The sequence below is a fragment of the Dama dama genome, chromosome 3, assembly GCF_033118175.1.
Source record: "Dama dama isolate Ldn47 chromosome 3, ASM3311817v1, whole genome shotgun sequence".
In the NCBI taxonomy this organism is placed as follows: domain Eukaryota; kingdom Metazoa; phylum Chordata; class Mammalia; order Artiodactyla; family Cervidae; genus Dama; species Dama dama.
Genome location: NC_083683.1, coordinates 43261203 through 43277488, shown reverse-complemented (window position 1 = coordinate 43277488; position 16286 = coordinate 43261203). Strand labels below are relative to the sequence as shown.

The 16286-nt window shown below is 51.6% G+C and overlaps 1 protein-coding gene across 3 annotated transcripts; it reads right to left on the bottom strand.

The window, feature by feature from the left end:
* Positions 1-456: 456 nt before the first annotated feature.
* On the bottom strand, positions 457-14872 carry ITGB7 (integrin subunit beta 7). Of its 3 annotated transcripts, none has more exons than XM_061127065.1 (15): positions 14765-14872; positions 9274-9477; positions 7356-7557; positions 7102-7272; positions 5668-5909; positions 5143-5301; positions 4770-4865; positions 4509-4598; positions 3348-3500; positions 2857-3050; positions 2302-2525; positions 1840-2059; positions 1506-1714; positions 1021-1181; positions 457-763 (listed from the first exon to the last, which is right to left on the bottom strand). In XM_061127065.1, exons 2-15 carry the CDS (start codon positions 9472-9474, stop codon positions 683-685), a joined length of 2403 nt encoding a protein of 800 aa, XP_060983048.1. In that variant the 5' UTR covers positions 9475-9477; positions 14765-14872; the 3' UTR covers positions 457-682. The 3 variants fall into 3 exon arrangements, with proteins under 3 accessions (XP_060983048.1, XP_060983039.1, XP_060983057.1); XM_061127056.1 differs by lacking the exon at positions 14765-14872 and adding an exon at positions 14448-14739; XM_061127074.1 differs by lacking the exon at positions 9274-9477 and having other exon boundaries at positions 14765-14782.
* Positions 14873-16286: the final 1414 nt, after the last annotated feature.

Below are 16286 nucleotides of genomic sequence, written 5' to 3'. Positions count from 1 at the left end.
TCTCCTCTTTGGGAAGAATATCCTTGGGAGAAGTTTTCTCACTGGGGCCAAAGTAGTTTTCTTTTTTCCCCACCAAATGTAACCAACCACCCCACAACTTCCAGCACCCTGTGAGCTCCCCTTCCGCAGAGGAACAACAAGGAGAAGTAAAAACAGGCTGTCAGTTCTGAATAAGGAAAGAAAATACATGTAGCAGGACAGAACGAGGCTAGACACCAGCCAAGGCAGTGTTTCTCCAGGTGTGGTCTGCAGCGCTCCTTTGTCAGCTTCACGTGAGGATTCACTGGCGCACCCAGCCCAGTGCTGCTGCTGCTCCCCACACAGCCCATATCACAGCCCATGTCATCTCTTGTGCACAGTTAAGTTTGAGAAACTCTCCCCCACCCTGCCCTCAGGTGGTAGGAGGAGGAATGTATGCGAGGCCCAGGCTCGCCTGGGGTAAAAAACTGACAGGTGTGCTCTCAGGTAAGACTTTATTGTATACCTGGGTGGGATAGCCCCCACTCCTTGTGAGGTAGGGAAGCAAGGTTTCAGCAGTAGGCAGACCTTCAGTGTCGCTCTGAGAATGAAGTATGGGGTTCTGCTCAGCAGTGCATCAGCCCCCTGCCAAGCTGTAGCCTGGCCCACGCCTCAACTCCTTCTGTCCCAAAGGAGAGCTCTGCAGTGATTTTCTCTCCCCACTTCAGAGAAGGGGGCTGTCTGCCTCTTGAAAGCGGGGGTTGACAGTGGTCGTGATGGCACTTTGGTAGAGAGGATTGTGGTCCTGCAGAAAGAAGTTGCCAGTGATGTGGAAAAGTCCCAGGACTCCTCTTTTATCTAAGTCTAAGAGGCCAGTTTAGAACTTGAGCAGGAACCCCAGGAACTGATGGAAATGAGCAGAGGAACCAGGGTAAGCCTGCAGAGGAGGCACAGGCCTGGGGTGGGGGTTGTGTGGAAGGAATGGGGTAGATCTGGGGATGGAGAAGCAGAAAGCAAAACCCCTGTAAATCCACCCAGTAGGGGAGGAGGCAGCCTTGTCACCTGCTTCCAGTTGAGATGCTGCCGCTCCTTTTCAAAACGATGGAATTCTCGGCGGTCATAGATCTCCACTGAGAGCCGATAAGCAAGGACCAATCCCAGTCCCACTGCCACGATGCCCCCCACACAGCCCAGCACAATTATTTGGGTGTGGTCTGCTCCCTCTATGGGGAAGAAACAATGGACTTCTGGGGGCCAGGGCCTGGAAATTGATCACCCGTCACCCACAATGTGTCCAGCCCCATCCAGCCTCCCTAGTCCTGCCTGTCATTGAAAGCAAAGGGAACTTCCACAGGATCAGGGTTATCCCAGCACTCAGGGCCTTAGCCAGGTCCACTTGATCCAGCATCTGCACACTCCTTGGTTCACAGCTCTGCTGCAGTCCCCAGCCGGATTGCCTGGCGTCTTCACCTCAAGAGTTCTGGCCCCCTACCCATTAAACTTGCAGGGCTTCATGTGGCATGTCCACAGTATCCCTATCCACTTACTCTCTGGAGGGCTCACTGTGAGCACAACTCTGCCTCCAGCTTCATCCTCTGCCAGAAAGAAAAAGAGCTGGTTGTCCTGGGTCCTCTCTTTGCACCAGCTGTCATCCAGGGTAGGGGTCAAAACCAGAGTCATGTTGGCGTGGGCACACGCTGTGCTGCAGTTCGTAGCCAGGGGACCAGTCCCAAAGGCTTTGCACTCTGCGCAGTCCCTGTCCAGTGGGTACCAGTAAGTTACCAGCTGGACAGTTGTCACCCAGATGACCCACAGAAAGAGCAGGTGGGCAGGAGGGGCCCAGTGAGCCCTGTTCCCAAGGTGCAAGGCCCGAGGGCTCACCTGTGTGTCTCACATGGTGTCTTGCAGCCTGAGCATTGATCACAGAGGGCGCCATAGTAGCCGTCATCGCACTGGCAGCGGTTGCATTTGCAGTGTCCGTGCCCATTGCAGAGCCCTCCGTCAGGACTGACACAGTTGTCCGTGTCGCCACTGCATTCACATGCTCTGCCCGTGCGGTTGGCGTGACAGTGACACACTCCACATTGGCAACGGCCAAAGCCTGAGGTAGGGCCACACATAGGTGACAACCACACTCCCCACAGCCACTGGCACCCCATGCCATCATGGGCTGCCTAGAGCTGATCTGCTCCCGTGCATCCATTGCCCTTTCGAGGGTGTCAGACAACCTCCAACCCCTCCATCACAGCCTGATTCCTGCCCTTAGTATCAAGAAGTTCCCAGAGCCTCAGTGCCCTTGGAGGGCCACTCTGACCCCACCCTTCTCCCCAAGTCTCCAGGTACCTCCACAGAGGATGCCCTCGTGTCGCTCACAGCTGGCATCATCACACTCGCACAGACGTCCAGAGCTCTGTCCGCTGCAGGTGCAGCGTCCACACTGGCACTGTCCCCTCCCGCTGCACAGGGGCCCTGTGCCATTGGGGGCCCGGCACCCAGACTCCAGATCCGGGGAGGATAGCTCAGCCTCTGAACACTCACAGAGTCGACCTAGGCGACCGGGGACACAGCTGGGAGGGGGAGGGGGGAGAGGGAAAGGGGCGATCAGAGAATTTGACCATGTCTTGACCTGCCTTTCCCCAAACCCCCTAAACCTAAGATCTCAAGATAGCTGGAGAGAGCAGCAGCTGAGAGGTGTATGGACTATTATGGAGTACCGAGAAGTAGAAGAGCAGGGGCAGTTCCAGCGGAGGGAAGAAGCTTCAGGAGGTGAAAATCAGGATGGAGTCTTGGGAGGTCTACGAAAAAGAAAGCTAGAGACAGAGTCGCCGGTGGAAGGGTGGAAGACAAGGTGAGATGAGTACGGGGGAGCCCTACGGGTGCAGGGAAGTAGGCCCTCACCTGCACACCCCACACTGGAGGTGCCCCTGGCCATCACTGCAGTGAGGAGCCTGGAGCTGGGCGTCACTGCAGTTACAGCCACACAGCGTGTGCAGCTCCACAGTCAGCTCCTCGGAGAAGCCACGGGCTCGGAACCTCAGCAGATGAGGCTCTGGGAGGCAGCGGGTAGCTTGGAAGGTAACCAAAAAATTCACCTGAGGACAGGACAGGCGGAAATCATACTAAGACCCTGGGTACGTACACACTCCTGTGCACATACACACACCCCAAACCCATTGGTCATCGAGAACCCTACTTAGCGAATGAAGGGACAGGGTCATGCTAACACCCATCTCCTAGAAACACATTTGAGGAAGCTGCTCATTAAAGTGTCTCAGAAACGACGGGTGGAGGGCTACCCCAGGCTTTTCACATTGTTTCCCAGGCCTGTCCCCCCATCCCCTCCTGCCTGCTCAATTTCCCCCTCCCACCCCCATACCCTTCCTTCTCACCATCTGGTTGGTTCGGACGTCGTTGCACTGGCCCCGGTCGCCAGCTTCACCCTGTCTCTTCTCAGAATCCCCACACTGAGATTCGTAAGAGATGTGGACCCCCGGAGGGAGAAGAGAGTGTTCGTGTTCAAGGGTCACAGTGGATGACAGGCTCTGGGGAAAGAGCGAGAGACAGTGACCATGTGAAGGCCAGTTACACCTCACGCCTTCTTCAGCTGTTCCACATCCTGCCAGAACCCCACCCTCAGCCCACCTGGGGGCTCCTTCCGTTCTGCCCAGTCAGGAGGAGCCTCTGCAGGAAGGACCTGGGATAGCCTTGAGCGAGAACACAGGGTCCAGAGGTCTCTAACATGGCATTTCATTGCCGCTGCAGCAAAGACCTGGTGGGGCTCAGGCTAGCCAGCGCTGTAAACATGCAGTAGCTATGTTTTTCAAACCTCATGTCTGGACATGTAATCTGTGAGCACACAAGGTCTCAAGAGCAGATTCTTGCAGTTAAGTTTGTCCTCGGAAATTTGATATTGTTTCACATTTTCTCACCATGGGTTTAGAACACAGTCTCTGTTATCAAGAAGCCTACAGTCAAGTCGCAGAGATAAGACCTAAGCCCAAGAAACATGAATTTTTATGGTCTACCTGTAAAATTCTATGGTTCCTGTGAAGAATATCTCTGAATTATTGATAAACTTATAGTGAAGGCAATCTCCAGATATCACATTCTTTATGTATAGACTGGCCGGGGGACAAGTGCCAGCCCTTGCATCTGTTATCTGTGTGACCTTGGGCAAGTCACTTAGCCTCCTCCCTGCGTCTGTATCCCCATGGATAAAACTAGAATAATAATTTCCAAGCAGGGCGGGGTTTTAGTGGAGTAAATGAGACAGCAAACAGTGTGTACTTGGGATGGTGCTTGGCATGAAATAAAAATCAATATTAATTCCCTTTCTTGCCCAGAGCAGTGCTTCATGCCCTGCACAAATCAGGCACTTAAGATTTATGAATGAGTGCAAGACTGAGTGAATGAACTGTTAATGACAGCCACATACAGACCGTAGGCAGGAGCTGTGGGGTGTGATTCCAACAGGTGATTGTCCTCTTAGTTCTGTCATCCTACCTGGGGGTCCCTTTCCACTTTCCCCAGTGCCCCCCCCAGCCCCTCACATTATAAGCATCCATGATGAGCTGCACCACATTGCTGGAGTCCTCACTCAGCTCCCCCACTGCAGACTTGGGAATCAGCTTACTCAGCTCCTGCAATGGGGGGAGTTGAGGGAAATGGTGGGTCACAACTCTCAGGAAATAAGCTTGCGGTGGGGGGTGGGGGGAGTCTGGAAGGAGGGCATATCGGGAGAGGAAGATGGGCCTTTGAGGGAGCTGAGAAAGGCTGGGCATGGGAGGGTTTGGCATTCACATAGCTCTCACCCGGTAGACAGGCAGTGTGGCGCTGGTGACAGCAAAGATGGGCTGGATGTTTGCCGCAGAGAGGGCCTGGGCTACTTGACCCACGGAGGGGTAGTCCTGGAGCAAGGAGTGGAGACAAGGTGAGTACCCCAGGCCCCCCTCACGGAATGCAAGGTGCCCAGCAAATCCAGGGTTCCACCAGAGAGAAGGAAGGGAGGGGCTGGGGAGTGGAGTGACTTGGGTTTGTCTGAGGCATGGAGGGACACGGAGAGGAGGAACTGCTGGGGAAGATGGCAGGGTGGTCACCATAGGGACAGTGAGGCCACAGGGAGAGGTCCTGGGAGGAGAAGAGATGTGGCTCCCACGGGGAGGGCGGGAAAGGGCGGCGACTCACAAACTCTGGGCTACGACTGTAGAGGCCATTGCTGTCCAAGTGGCAGTGCCCGTCGCTGGGCATGAAGATGCCGCCCAGCTTGCCGTCCCCAGCTGTGTGGAATGTGTCATCTGATGTGAACACCAGCAGGCGGGACACATTTCTCCAGCCAATCTGCTCCTGAAGTGGGGTGGGTGGTAGGCTGTGCACCTGAGCATGGAGGGCCCTTGAGCTACCCCCACCAGCTCTACTAGCCAAGGATTTGGCCGGCCTCATCCTGATTCAGTTTGTCCATCCCCCTGTCTCCAGCTCCTTGTTTCTCCCCAAATAGAGTTGCTGCTAGTGGAGGCCTTGTAAATTAGAAAAGTATGCCTCTTCCTCTAGACATTTCACTCCAGTCCACCAGGAAATTGTCAAAATAAATGTGCAAACTATATGGACTATAATACAAAGGGCACCCCCTAAAATTATGCGCTGACTAACTGTAGATGCCCATCTTGGCTCCAACCAGCTCATTCAACTCAAAGACCCTCCCCACCCCCTCACCTGGCAGAGGGCAGCCTGCAGAATGGCATCAAAGCCACCTTCGGGCAAGTCCAGGTTGCCAGACACGTTCTGGCGTCCCACCTCCCGCTCGAAGGCCTCTGCATCCCCAGTGAGGGACAGCACATGGTGAAAACTGAAGGGTGACTGGCAGCTCTCCAGCCGGGAGGGGCAGGGGTGGCGAAGCTTGGAGGGCACTGTGCTCACGAAGGGCAGCACCGTTTTGTCCACGAAGGAGCCAAAGCCTGGGAGGAATCATGAAGGTAGTGCCAGATGTCACTGGATGGGGGGGCCACTGCTGAGAACTCAGGAGGAGAGTCCCCAAAAACTGGGGGTGGGGGACAGTCACAGAGGAGCTACTGGAAGGCAGCTATGCTCAACACTATACCACCAACACCAGAGGAGCTACTGGGAGAGGGTGCTCCTAAAGGGCCAGGGACCCAGGACCCAGCAGGGACAAAGGGAAGTGGGGGAAGGATATGAAGAGGAGAACATGGTGGTGGCAGGCAGGGGTTTGCTGAGGGTAAAGAAGGCTCGAGTGTGCAGCGTAGTAGCAGCAGCAGAAGATGAAGCAGGGGATGGTGAACAGAAGGGATGAGAGCAGAAGGTGTACCAGGGATGGTGCATTTATACCTTGGCCAGGAGACGTGGCATCAGGGGAGTGTCCAGGGGGTACATCTAGGGCACATCTGACCCTGGGAGCTGTCTGAACACAGTCTCCCCAGATTCGGGGCCTCAGTTACCCTTCCAGTAAAACGAGGGGCCCTACAGGACTGACTCTTAAACCTCCCCTAGCTCTGACCTAGAAGATGTCTCTAGGGATAGATATCAGGAACCCGTGGCCTGGCCAGGTCTGTTAGAACCAGGAGAGGGCACAAGTGTTCTGCCCCTTCATTTCTACGCCCCAGGTAATCGGCTTGCAGGGAAAAAACAACAACAGAGAACTCAGGGCAGCCTCTCACCTGAGTCTGCCTGCTCTCTCTCCCCTTGAGAGCATACTTTCACTTAAATAAACCCTCCCTTTACTTTCTTGTCCTATGTTTAGTCACTCAGTGGTGTCCGACTCTGCGACCCTGTAGACTGGAGGCTGCCAGGCTCCTCTGTCCAAGGGATTCTCCAGGCAAGAATAATAAGTGGGTAGCCATGCCCTCCTCCAGGGGATCTTCCCAACCCAGGGATCGAACCCAGGTCTTCCTCATTACAGGCGGATTCTTTTTGTCTGAGCCACCAGGGAAGCCCAGGAATACTGGCGTGGGTAGCCTATCCCTTCTCCAGGGAATCTTCCCGATTACTTTCTTGGAGGGGCGGGGGGGGGGAGTGTGTGGACAGGAGAGGGCAGGTGAGGCCCTTGTGTGTCCTAGACATTGGCAGAGGCTGGGGTGCGGCTGGTTAGAGGCAGAGGGCAGGCAGGGGCGGGCAGGGCTCCGCGGGGCTTACCGATGCGCACGGAGTGGGTGACCTCCTGCAACCGCACCAGCAGCGCATGCCCGAGCTGTCGCACGCGCTCCAGGTCGTCCTTCATGGAGTAGCTCAGGTCCATAAGGTAGTACAGGTCCACGGGGTATCCCTCCGCTCGAAGGAAGCGGACCGGGAGCTGCTGGGGCTCCCCTGCGGGTGGAGTTGGTGGGGAGGTCAGCGGGTGCGGTGGAATCCCAGCCCCCGGCCTGACTGCCCACCACCCCCTAACTCACCCGGCCGCAGTGTGACCCGGACCCGCTGCGGCGCCAGCTGGGTGGCCCCCTCGCCGCGGGTGCCCTGGCTGAGCGGGTCGTCCTGCAGCACCTCCTGCCGGCCGCGGGGCTCCTCCAGTTCCTCCGGGAGGCAGCCCCGGGCCAGCAGCTCTTCTCGCCGAGCACAGCGCCGCGCCTCCGCCTCCCCGGACGCCGTGAAGTTCTGCGCGGCAAGGGGAGGTGCGTGGGGATCCCTGACCCCCCGAAACCCTCAGCCCGGCTCCCAGAACCACCCTGCCATCCTGGCCACTTCCACGCCCTCCCGTGTGTGGCAACTCCCTGAGCCCCGCACCCACCCCCAATCCCCGCCCCTCCCTTCCTTCCACAGCTACCCTCAACCTCGAACTTTCTTCCTTGTCCAGAGCCCACTTCCTGCAGCATCCCCCTTCTCCTACCCTTATCCCCCTTTCCGCCAGATACCTACCTCTCACCTCCCCCAGCAGGGCAGAGTTCCTGCTGAGATCTTAGGGACCTCACTACCATTAAAAAACGAAGAACCTGTTCTCCTAGTCCAACCTCCCCTGCAAACTCAGGCCGAAATGGGAAGGGGGTCAGATTAAGACAGTTCCTGGGAAGGGAAACGATAGGGACAGAAGAGGATACCCCCTTCCCCCAGTGTGTCTGGTACCCCAGGACTGCCTGGGGAGCTACAGGGGAAGGAAATGGTTAGAGCAGCTTCTCAGCTGGCCCAGGTGCCAGACTCTGTTCTGGGGACTGGAGGAGACTGACACATACCCAGCTGGCCCTAGAGTCCCTGCCTGGCTCCTCTGGCCTGGCACCTCTGCTCTCTGCCTCCCGCTGACTCTGTCTTCCCCTTCCAGGCCTCCCAGATTCACTCCGTGCCTTTCTCCTGGACCCACTCAGCCCTGGAGCTCTGTCTTCCCTTCAGTGTGCCCGCATTTCTTATCTCATCTAACTCCCCATTTCCTGTGAGACAGTTCTGCCCCATCCCCCCAGCTCAGGCACCCCTTGGGCTCTGCTGCACCAGAGCCCTGTCTCTCTAAGGCCTGAACAAAGAACAGCTTTGTTTGACCAGCCAGGGAGACACCCTCTCCACGCCAACCCCACCCCCACCCCCGCCATCCTTCTTGCCACTTAGGTAGCTCAAGCCTTTGCCCCAAAGCCCACAGCTTCCAGCTCCTTCCAGCCTACCCTCCCAGCCTACCCTGCTGCATACCCAGGAACATACCTTCACCCCCAACCCACATCCAGAAACCCAATCACACACTTTCTGCAGTGGACTGACCCCCAACATGATAGTATGTGGAGTTGGGGCCTTAGAGGATAAATTAAGGTTAGATGAGGTCATGCAAGTAGAGCCCTCATGATCTATTGATTAGATCCCTATAAGAAGAAACACCAGAGCGCTTGTCTGCAGCCCATTGGCAAGCCAGGAAGAGAGGTCTCACTAGGAACTGAATCAGCTACCACCTTGATCTGGAATTTCACATCCTCAATCAATTTGTGAAATAAATTCCTGTCACTTAAGCCCCCCAGTCTATGGTATTTTGACAGCCCCAAGTTGACAAATACACGTTTTCATGGGTATACCCACAAAAGATCCCTCTCACTATACACAAACAAGAGTTCAGCAAAAACATGCTTCCTCCAAGTTTAAGGTCACAAGTCTTCTCCATATATACACAGATACACAGATGCAGACAAACATATATGCAGAGGAGTCTTGCATACATGTGTGTGCCCACACACATACAATCAGAGACAGAAGTCATATGTGCACAAACTCAGTCATATACAGGACTACAGAGTGTACCCAGAAAGTCACACATGTGCCCACACAATCATACTTGTATATCCAGGTTGCACACACACACACACACACAGAGACACGGTTCAGAGGCCACAGGCCCATCTTTACCAGTTGCTTGCACCATGCACAGCTCGGGTGTGAGAGGATGCACTTTTGGCAGGAGGGAGCTGGCTGGCAGGACCCTGGCAGGGACAGATTGGGATCCCTCCACACTGTGGCCTCCTGTGGGGATGAGCTCTTGGCGTCCAACTCACTTTCACCTCTGCTCAGGGCCAGCAGGAAAACAAGGACCACTGACAAAGCCACCATGGTCTGTAATAGGATATAAAGGGGGTCACGTGGGTCCTCAGGAAGGGCCCCCAAACTCTTGGTCCTCTAAACTTAGCCTGTGGTTGTTCCTCTCAAAACTCTACCCCGACTCTTTATCTCCCCCCATAGTTTCACTTCCCCCTGTGGATCCAGCAGTTTCTTCAAAATGGCAGGAAAGGGCAAGTCCCAGGCTGGGGTAGGAGCCTTGGAAAAGACCTGTCCCTCCTGTGTGCAGACTATGAGGCCAGAGTGGGCAAAATGGCCTAAGCCAGAGTCTGGAGGGGGACATGGATACACAAAGGTCTGCACACAGATCTATTCACCAATTCCAAGCTATAGTGGAAAGAGAACAAAACAGAGGAAATGGACCAGGTCTGGTCCAGTCTCAGTCACTCACTGGCTGGTGTCAAGTCAGACTTTCTCTCTGAGCCTTAGTTTCCACAACCTAAAGTAAGTGAGCTGAAAAAAAAATAATCTGACAGTCCTTGTAGCTTTCATAACCCTGGATTCTAAAGGAAGAGGGCCAGGGGCTCTAAATAAGGGGAGGGGGGTGGGAAGTCAGGGATTAGGAATGACAGGAAAGAATGCTGGAGCAGATGAGGGAGTATGTGAAAAAGGCAGGGAAATCAGCTGTAATTGACCAACATGACAGCAAGAGAATCACTATTAGACCTTAAGAAGAGCTGTCTAAAAGTCTGAAATTAAAAAAAAAAAAAAAAGTCTGAGATAATTAAGAAAGGAAGGCCAGAGTTGGTAAATTTTTCTCTTTACTGTACATTGCACAAAAGGGATCTAGGTTTTTGGAGAAAGAGCTTGAAGTCAGGGTAATTCCTGGAATGACCTGTAGGGAAGACCAGGCAAATTTGAGAATTTTAAAAACTTATTAATTGGGACTTCCCTGGTGGTCCAGTGGTTAAGAATCTGCCTTCCAATGCAGGGGATGCAAGTTTGATCCCTGATTGGAGAACTAAGATCCCACATGCCACAGGGTCACTAAACCCACACGCTGCAACTAGAGAAGCCCCTGTGCATCGCAAGTAGAGAAACACCTACTTGCCTACTTGCCTCAACAAAGAGCCTGCGCAATGCAATGAAAACCTAGCACTGCCGAAACAAAACAGAAACTTACTAATTAAAATTTGAATAGGCAATTCAATATCATGTTTCAGAAATCAAAAAGTTAATCCCAATGGCCATTTTTATAGAAATGCAAAAGCTGATGCTAACGTTCATATAGCATTGCATGAATAGCCAAAACATTCTTGAAAAAGAAGAACAAAATTGGAAGACTCACATTTCTCACTTTCAGAACTTACTACAAAGCTGCTGTAATCAAGACAGTGTGGTATTGGCATGCGTGCATGGGTGCTCAGTAGCGTCCAACTCTTTGTGACCCTATGGACTATAGCCCGCCAGGCTCCTCTGTCCATGGGACACTCTAGGCGAGAATACTGGAGTGTGTTGTCATGCCCTTCTCCAGGGGATCTTCCCAACACAGGATCAAACCCACGTCTCCTGTATCTCCTGCACTGCAGGCATATTCTTTACCCACTGATCCACCTGAGAAGCCCATAGTATTGGCATAAGGACAGGCAAAGAGATCAATGGAATAGAATTGAGAGTTCAGAAATATACAAATCTAGACTTGCCTGGTGATCCACTGGTTAAGAATTTGGCTGGGGACACAAGTTCGATCCATGATCCAGGAAGATTCCACATGCCGTGGGACAACTAAGCCCATGTACCACAACTATTGTGCTTGAGCTCTAGAGCCCACAAGCTGCAACCACCAAGCCAGTGTGCTGCAACTCCTGAGGCCCATGCAACTAAAGCCTGTGCCCGCAACAAGAGAAGCCACCGCAATAAGTCCATGCACTACAACAGAGTAGCCCCTGCTTGAAGCAACTAGAGAGACCCCTTGCAAAGCAATGAAGACCCAGCACAGCCAAAAGCATTAAATAAATAAAAGAAAGAAATATACAAGTCCATCCCTTTATGGCCAATTGATTTTCAACAAAGATGCCAAACCATTCAATACAGAAAGAAGTCTTCATCAAAAGGTGCTAGAATGACTGAATATCCACATTTAAAAGAATAAAGTTGGACTTCTACCTCACAACATACACAAAAATTAACTGGAAATAGACCAAAGACCTAAGTATAAGTTCATAAACTATAAATGCCTAGGAAAAAATATAGGGGTAAATCTTCAAATTTTTGGACTTGACAATGGATTCTTAGCTATGACATCAAAAGCGCAAGCAACAAAAGAAGGAGATAGATAAACTGAACTTCAGAATTTTAAACTTTTGTGCTTTTTTTTTTTTTTACAACCCTCCCCCATGTATCTGTCAAGTATCCAGAATATGTAAAGAACTCTTACACCCCAACAACAAAGAGAAAAACAACCTACTTTTAAAATAAGCAAGGAACTTAGATGTTTCTTTAAAGAAGATTGATAAGTGACGAACAACAGATTAAAGAATGCTCAACATGATTAGCCTTCAGGGAAATGCAAATCAAAACCACAGTGAGATACCACTTCACACCCACTAAGATGGCTAGAGTTTAAAAAAAAAACATAGAAAATAAGTGTAGATGAGGATGCAGAGAAAATGGAACCTTCACACATTGCTGGTAGGAATGTAAAATGGTACAGCAACTGTGGAAAACAGTTTGGTGATTCTTCATGAAGTTAAAGCACAGAATCACCCTGGCACTTGGCAATTCTACCCCTAAGGATATCCCTAAAAGAACTGAAAACAGATATTTAAGCAAACACAGACTTGTGCGGGACTCTTCATCGCAGTACCATTTACCATAGCTGAAAGGCAGAAAAACCCACCAGAAATGCCCACCTGATGAATGGATAAAATATGGCATATCCATACAACAAAATATTATTTGGCCATAAAAAAGAATGAAGCATTAATACATGCTACAACATGGATGAACCTTGAAAACATGATGTTCAATGAACAAAACTAGTCACGGACAAGCACACATTATACACCTCCATTTATATGAACTAGCCCAACTAGACAGCTCCATAGAGACAGAAAGTAGCTTAGTGACTGCTGACGGTTGGGGAGGAGAGGAGGATGAGAAATGACTGCTTAATGGACAGTTTCCTTTTGGAGTGAAGAGAAAGTTCTGGAACTAGATAACAGTGATGGTTACACAACATTGTGAATGTACCTAATGCCACTGAATTATACACTTTTTTTTAAATTATACACTTAAAATGGGTTAAATGATCGATTTGATGTGTATTTTAACACAATGTTAAAAATAAAAAAGTTAAGATCGTGAGAAATGTCCCTCTCCTATTCCCAGTCCACCTCAGTTTCCACACTTACACCAAGCAAATAACCATCATTTATTAGTATTTTTTGTTGCTTGTCATCTTTCAAGAGATTTTTAGTGTATATACAAACTAACATGAACATACATATAGTCTTCAAGTGATAGAATCAAATGATAGAATTCCACAAATGCTAGAATACTTTGCACCCAGTTTTGCATCTTCCTCAGTTTCACTACTTTTCTTGGAGTTCCCACTACCCAAGAAATAAAGAATTCCCTTGTTCTGTATAGATTTCCATTGCATGGATATGTCATGTTGTATTTAGTCTTTGTGATGAGAATTTATGTTGTTTCTAATTGTTCACTATTATAAACAATACTGCAGTGAAAATTCTTGGATTTATCATTTCACAGGTGTGCATGTTGTATTAATAGGATAAACCCTGGAAGAGGATTTTTAGGGTTAATAAATAGGAATCATTTGTAATCCTGGTGAGCAGTGCAGACATAACTGACATGACCTCCTGAAGGGCTGCAACAGTTCACACAACCATCATTTGAAATGCCGGCTCACTCCTTCAGGAAGCATCAACATCCTTCTCAGCCTGGGCTGAGACTCAGTACCAGACATTCGACATGGGGTGTGGGGAAGGGGTGGGGTGTCAAGCCGCTGACTGCCCCCGTCCTGCTCCCCACCACCTGTGACCTCAGGCGTAGTAGATATATATTTAACAGAGCCTCCACCCTCTGGGAGAGAGACCAGCCCAGGGCTCATCCTCCGTTTAACCTCAGACTTGCTGGCTCGGCTCGCCTGTGGTTGCCCAGGCTGGGGATGCTACAGCACAAGTTTTGACTCATCTCTCACAGGTGGGGCTCTGGGCCACACTGGTTCCCCAGGAGTTGCTCATCTCCCCTAAATGGGGCCCTGGACATGTCCCCCCAACCCCCTTCTCCCCTCCTTGGGATGCAGGACTTGCCACCAATTGTATCTTAATCTGTCTTTCCCTTTCTCTCTCCCCTTCCTATTCAGAAATCTGATTACACCTCTAGTCTGCTTTTCTCTTCTCCACTTCTTTATAGTTCTTCATTTTACTTCCGTTCCCCCTCTGATCCTAAACATAGAATGGAAAAATCCATTTCAACCCCGTCTTTTTGCAGATGGAAACCTGAATCCCAGAAGTGGTGAGTGACGTGCCCAGGGTCCCCAGCGAACTTGAACAGAGGCAGGAACTGACGCCGACCAGGCCTCTCACTTTGTGCGCTGCTTTCCTCCCCTCCAGCCCAGGCCCCATCTTCATGGAAAGTTTCACCTTCTCTGCACCAGTCCCCACGGGCTCTCCCTCATCCCCTTTCTCTTTCCTTGGGGTCTTCTTTGATCTTCCCTTCGCTCCGTCTGGGTTGTCCATTTTCCCGAACTTAATCCTGACTCCTATACCCTATTGCCCCCTCAGTCACTGAGAAAGAGAGCATCTTCCCCACCCATCCAGAACTCCCAAGTCAGGAGGAACCTCTGCTGCCCACTCAGCATCACAAGGAGACAGAACTGAGCCACTGAGTCACTGTGTCTAGGGAGTGTGGGATCTGCCCAAGGGGAGGAGGCCTGAGGGGAGCACAAGGCATTAGGCAGCAGGCGCGGCAGCTGGGGAGTAATATGGGGGGAAACTTACCTTGTATTAGTCCTTGACACATAGTCCTTGACACACAAATGATGGCGCTCATACATCCCCTACCTCCTTTTCCTGTCTCCAGTCCCACTCGGGAAACCAACCCAGGAGAGATGGGTGAGGGGAGGGAGGGTTTGTGAAACTGGATGAGGGGAAAGGAACAGGAAATCTTGGGAATGCAGAGATTTCAGAGCCCTTCTCAAGACTCAGCTGAACCCTGGGTGTCTTCAGGCCACAGCCTTCTTCCCAGGAGGCTGGGACCAGGTGGGGCCTGGCTGGGTAGCGAGAGGAGGCAGAAGGGCTGGTGCCCTGGTACTCACAGGTGCGTACTTGCGTGCGGAGCAGCCCTTCCTCCGGCAGTAGCAGCAGCCTTTGTGTACTGATCTGGGAGGCTGCAGAGGAGGAAGTGACACACCCCGGGGTGGGGGAGTCTTGGGGGTGGTGGGGGGTGACAGATCTAGGAGACGACGGAGCAGATAAGGGTGCATATGGGTCAAGGGAGTTGGTGACACAGGGATCTCGAAGAAGGAAGCTCATCTACTGAGTACCTATTGTGCGCTGGATATATCATCATAATGTTATAATTCATCCTCACAAGAACCTCATGACATAGGTGTGAAACTTCCCCCAGCCCCCTAATTTTACAGACGTAGAGGCTTAGAAGTACAAGGTAAAGAATTTTGCCTGAGATCACATAGTTAGTAAACTAACTGGTCTGGATTTAAATCCAAGTCTGCCTGCCTCCCAAATTGATGATCTCTCTACTTCCTCATATGGGAACATGACGAGAAGGAAGAAATATGGAGGCAGTAAGTACTGTAGGAGGGGAAGTTAGTGACTATTGTTCTTTCTGAAAACCTAGCACCCACTCTAAGACACTGTCTTAGAGTGGGTGCTTAACTGCATTGACTCTGGAGCCAGACTGCCCAAGTTCAAATCCCTGGCTCTGTCACTTACCAGTAGTGCAGCTCTAAGTTATTTACTTACCCTTCCTGTGGCTGTTTCATCTGTCAAGGGAAACTCATATGATTGTTGTGAGAATGAAATGAGATTATTTGTATCAGTTGTTTAGTGGAGAATATGGCACTTACTAGGGGCTGGATAAGAGTGAGAATTGATGGGTGAGAAGTAATAGAAGTGGGAGAATGAAAACTTCAAGACCCAGATGCTGGAAAGTTGGGAGACACTGGCACAGGGCCAGGCTCAAAGGATGAGGTTGGGGGTCCAAGGAGTCAAACAGTGGTGGAGCCTGGGATGGGGGTGGCAGAGGTAAGCTGGGCAAAAACGAGCAACCTGCATGGCAGCTGGAGTAGGGCAAGGCTGAGGCTGCCGGGAAAAGAGGTTGAGGCCCGCAGTTGACCACAGGGAGTTTTAAGAAGGAACTGGACGTGATGTCTGTTCGTAGGTCTGTCTCCTCTACTGGGCAGGGACCACAGAGCCCATCTCCTGGGAGGCGTTCAGTGAACATCAAGTGGGTGGGAGGGCTGTAGCTGCCAGAGGAGCAACTGGGGAGAAGGAGGTCCTCCTCTGGGTGGGCTTCAGCCAGCCTCTGGCTCTCAAACCTCTTGCCCTTCCCCCACAACCAGGGTTGCCACAGCAATGACCCCTCCTTCCCTACAGGCCCTGTGGTTTCCTCTAGAGCTTCTTTCACTTTCTTCTTCTGCTTTTCCCCTCTTCTCTCGTCCCCTGCTCCCACATCCTCAGCCTCTCTCCCCCATGTGCACAGGTCCTCAGTAAAGAAAGCCAAGCACAGGTAGGCAGGGCCCTATCCCAGGGAAGAAGGGAGGGGTGGGCGTTGATGGGGAGTCACAGGGGTCTGAGGAGAGTCCAGGGGTGCAGCGG

What these genes read in the sequence shown, in the direction of transcription:
- ITGB7 (XM_061127065.1), bottom strand. Translation starts at nt 9,474, where the DNA reads ATGGTGGCTTTGTCAGTGGTCCTTGTTTTCCTGCTGGCCCTGAGCAGA. An exon ending in CTCCAGTGTGGGGTGTGCAG is followed by an intron (nt 2,526 to 2,856) that starts GTGAGGGCCTAC and finishes TCCCCCTCCCAG; the next exon opens with CTGTGTCCCCGGTCGCCTAG. An exon ending in CACAGTGAGCCCTCCAGAGA is followed by an intron (nt 1,182 to 1,505) that starts GTAAGTGGATAG and finishes TCTTCCCCATAG; the next exon opens with AGGGAGCAGACCACACCCAA.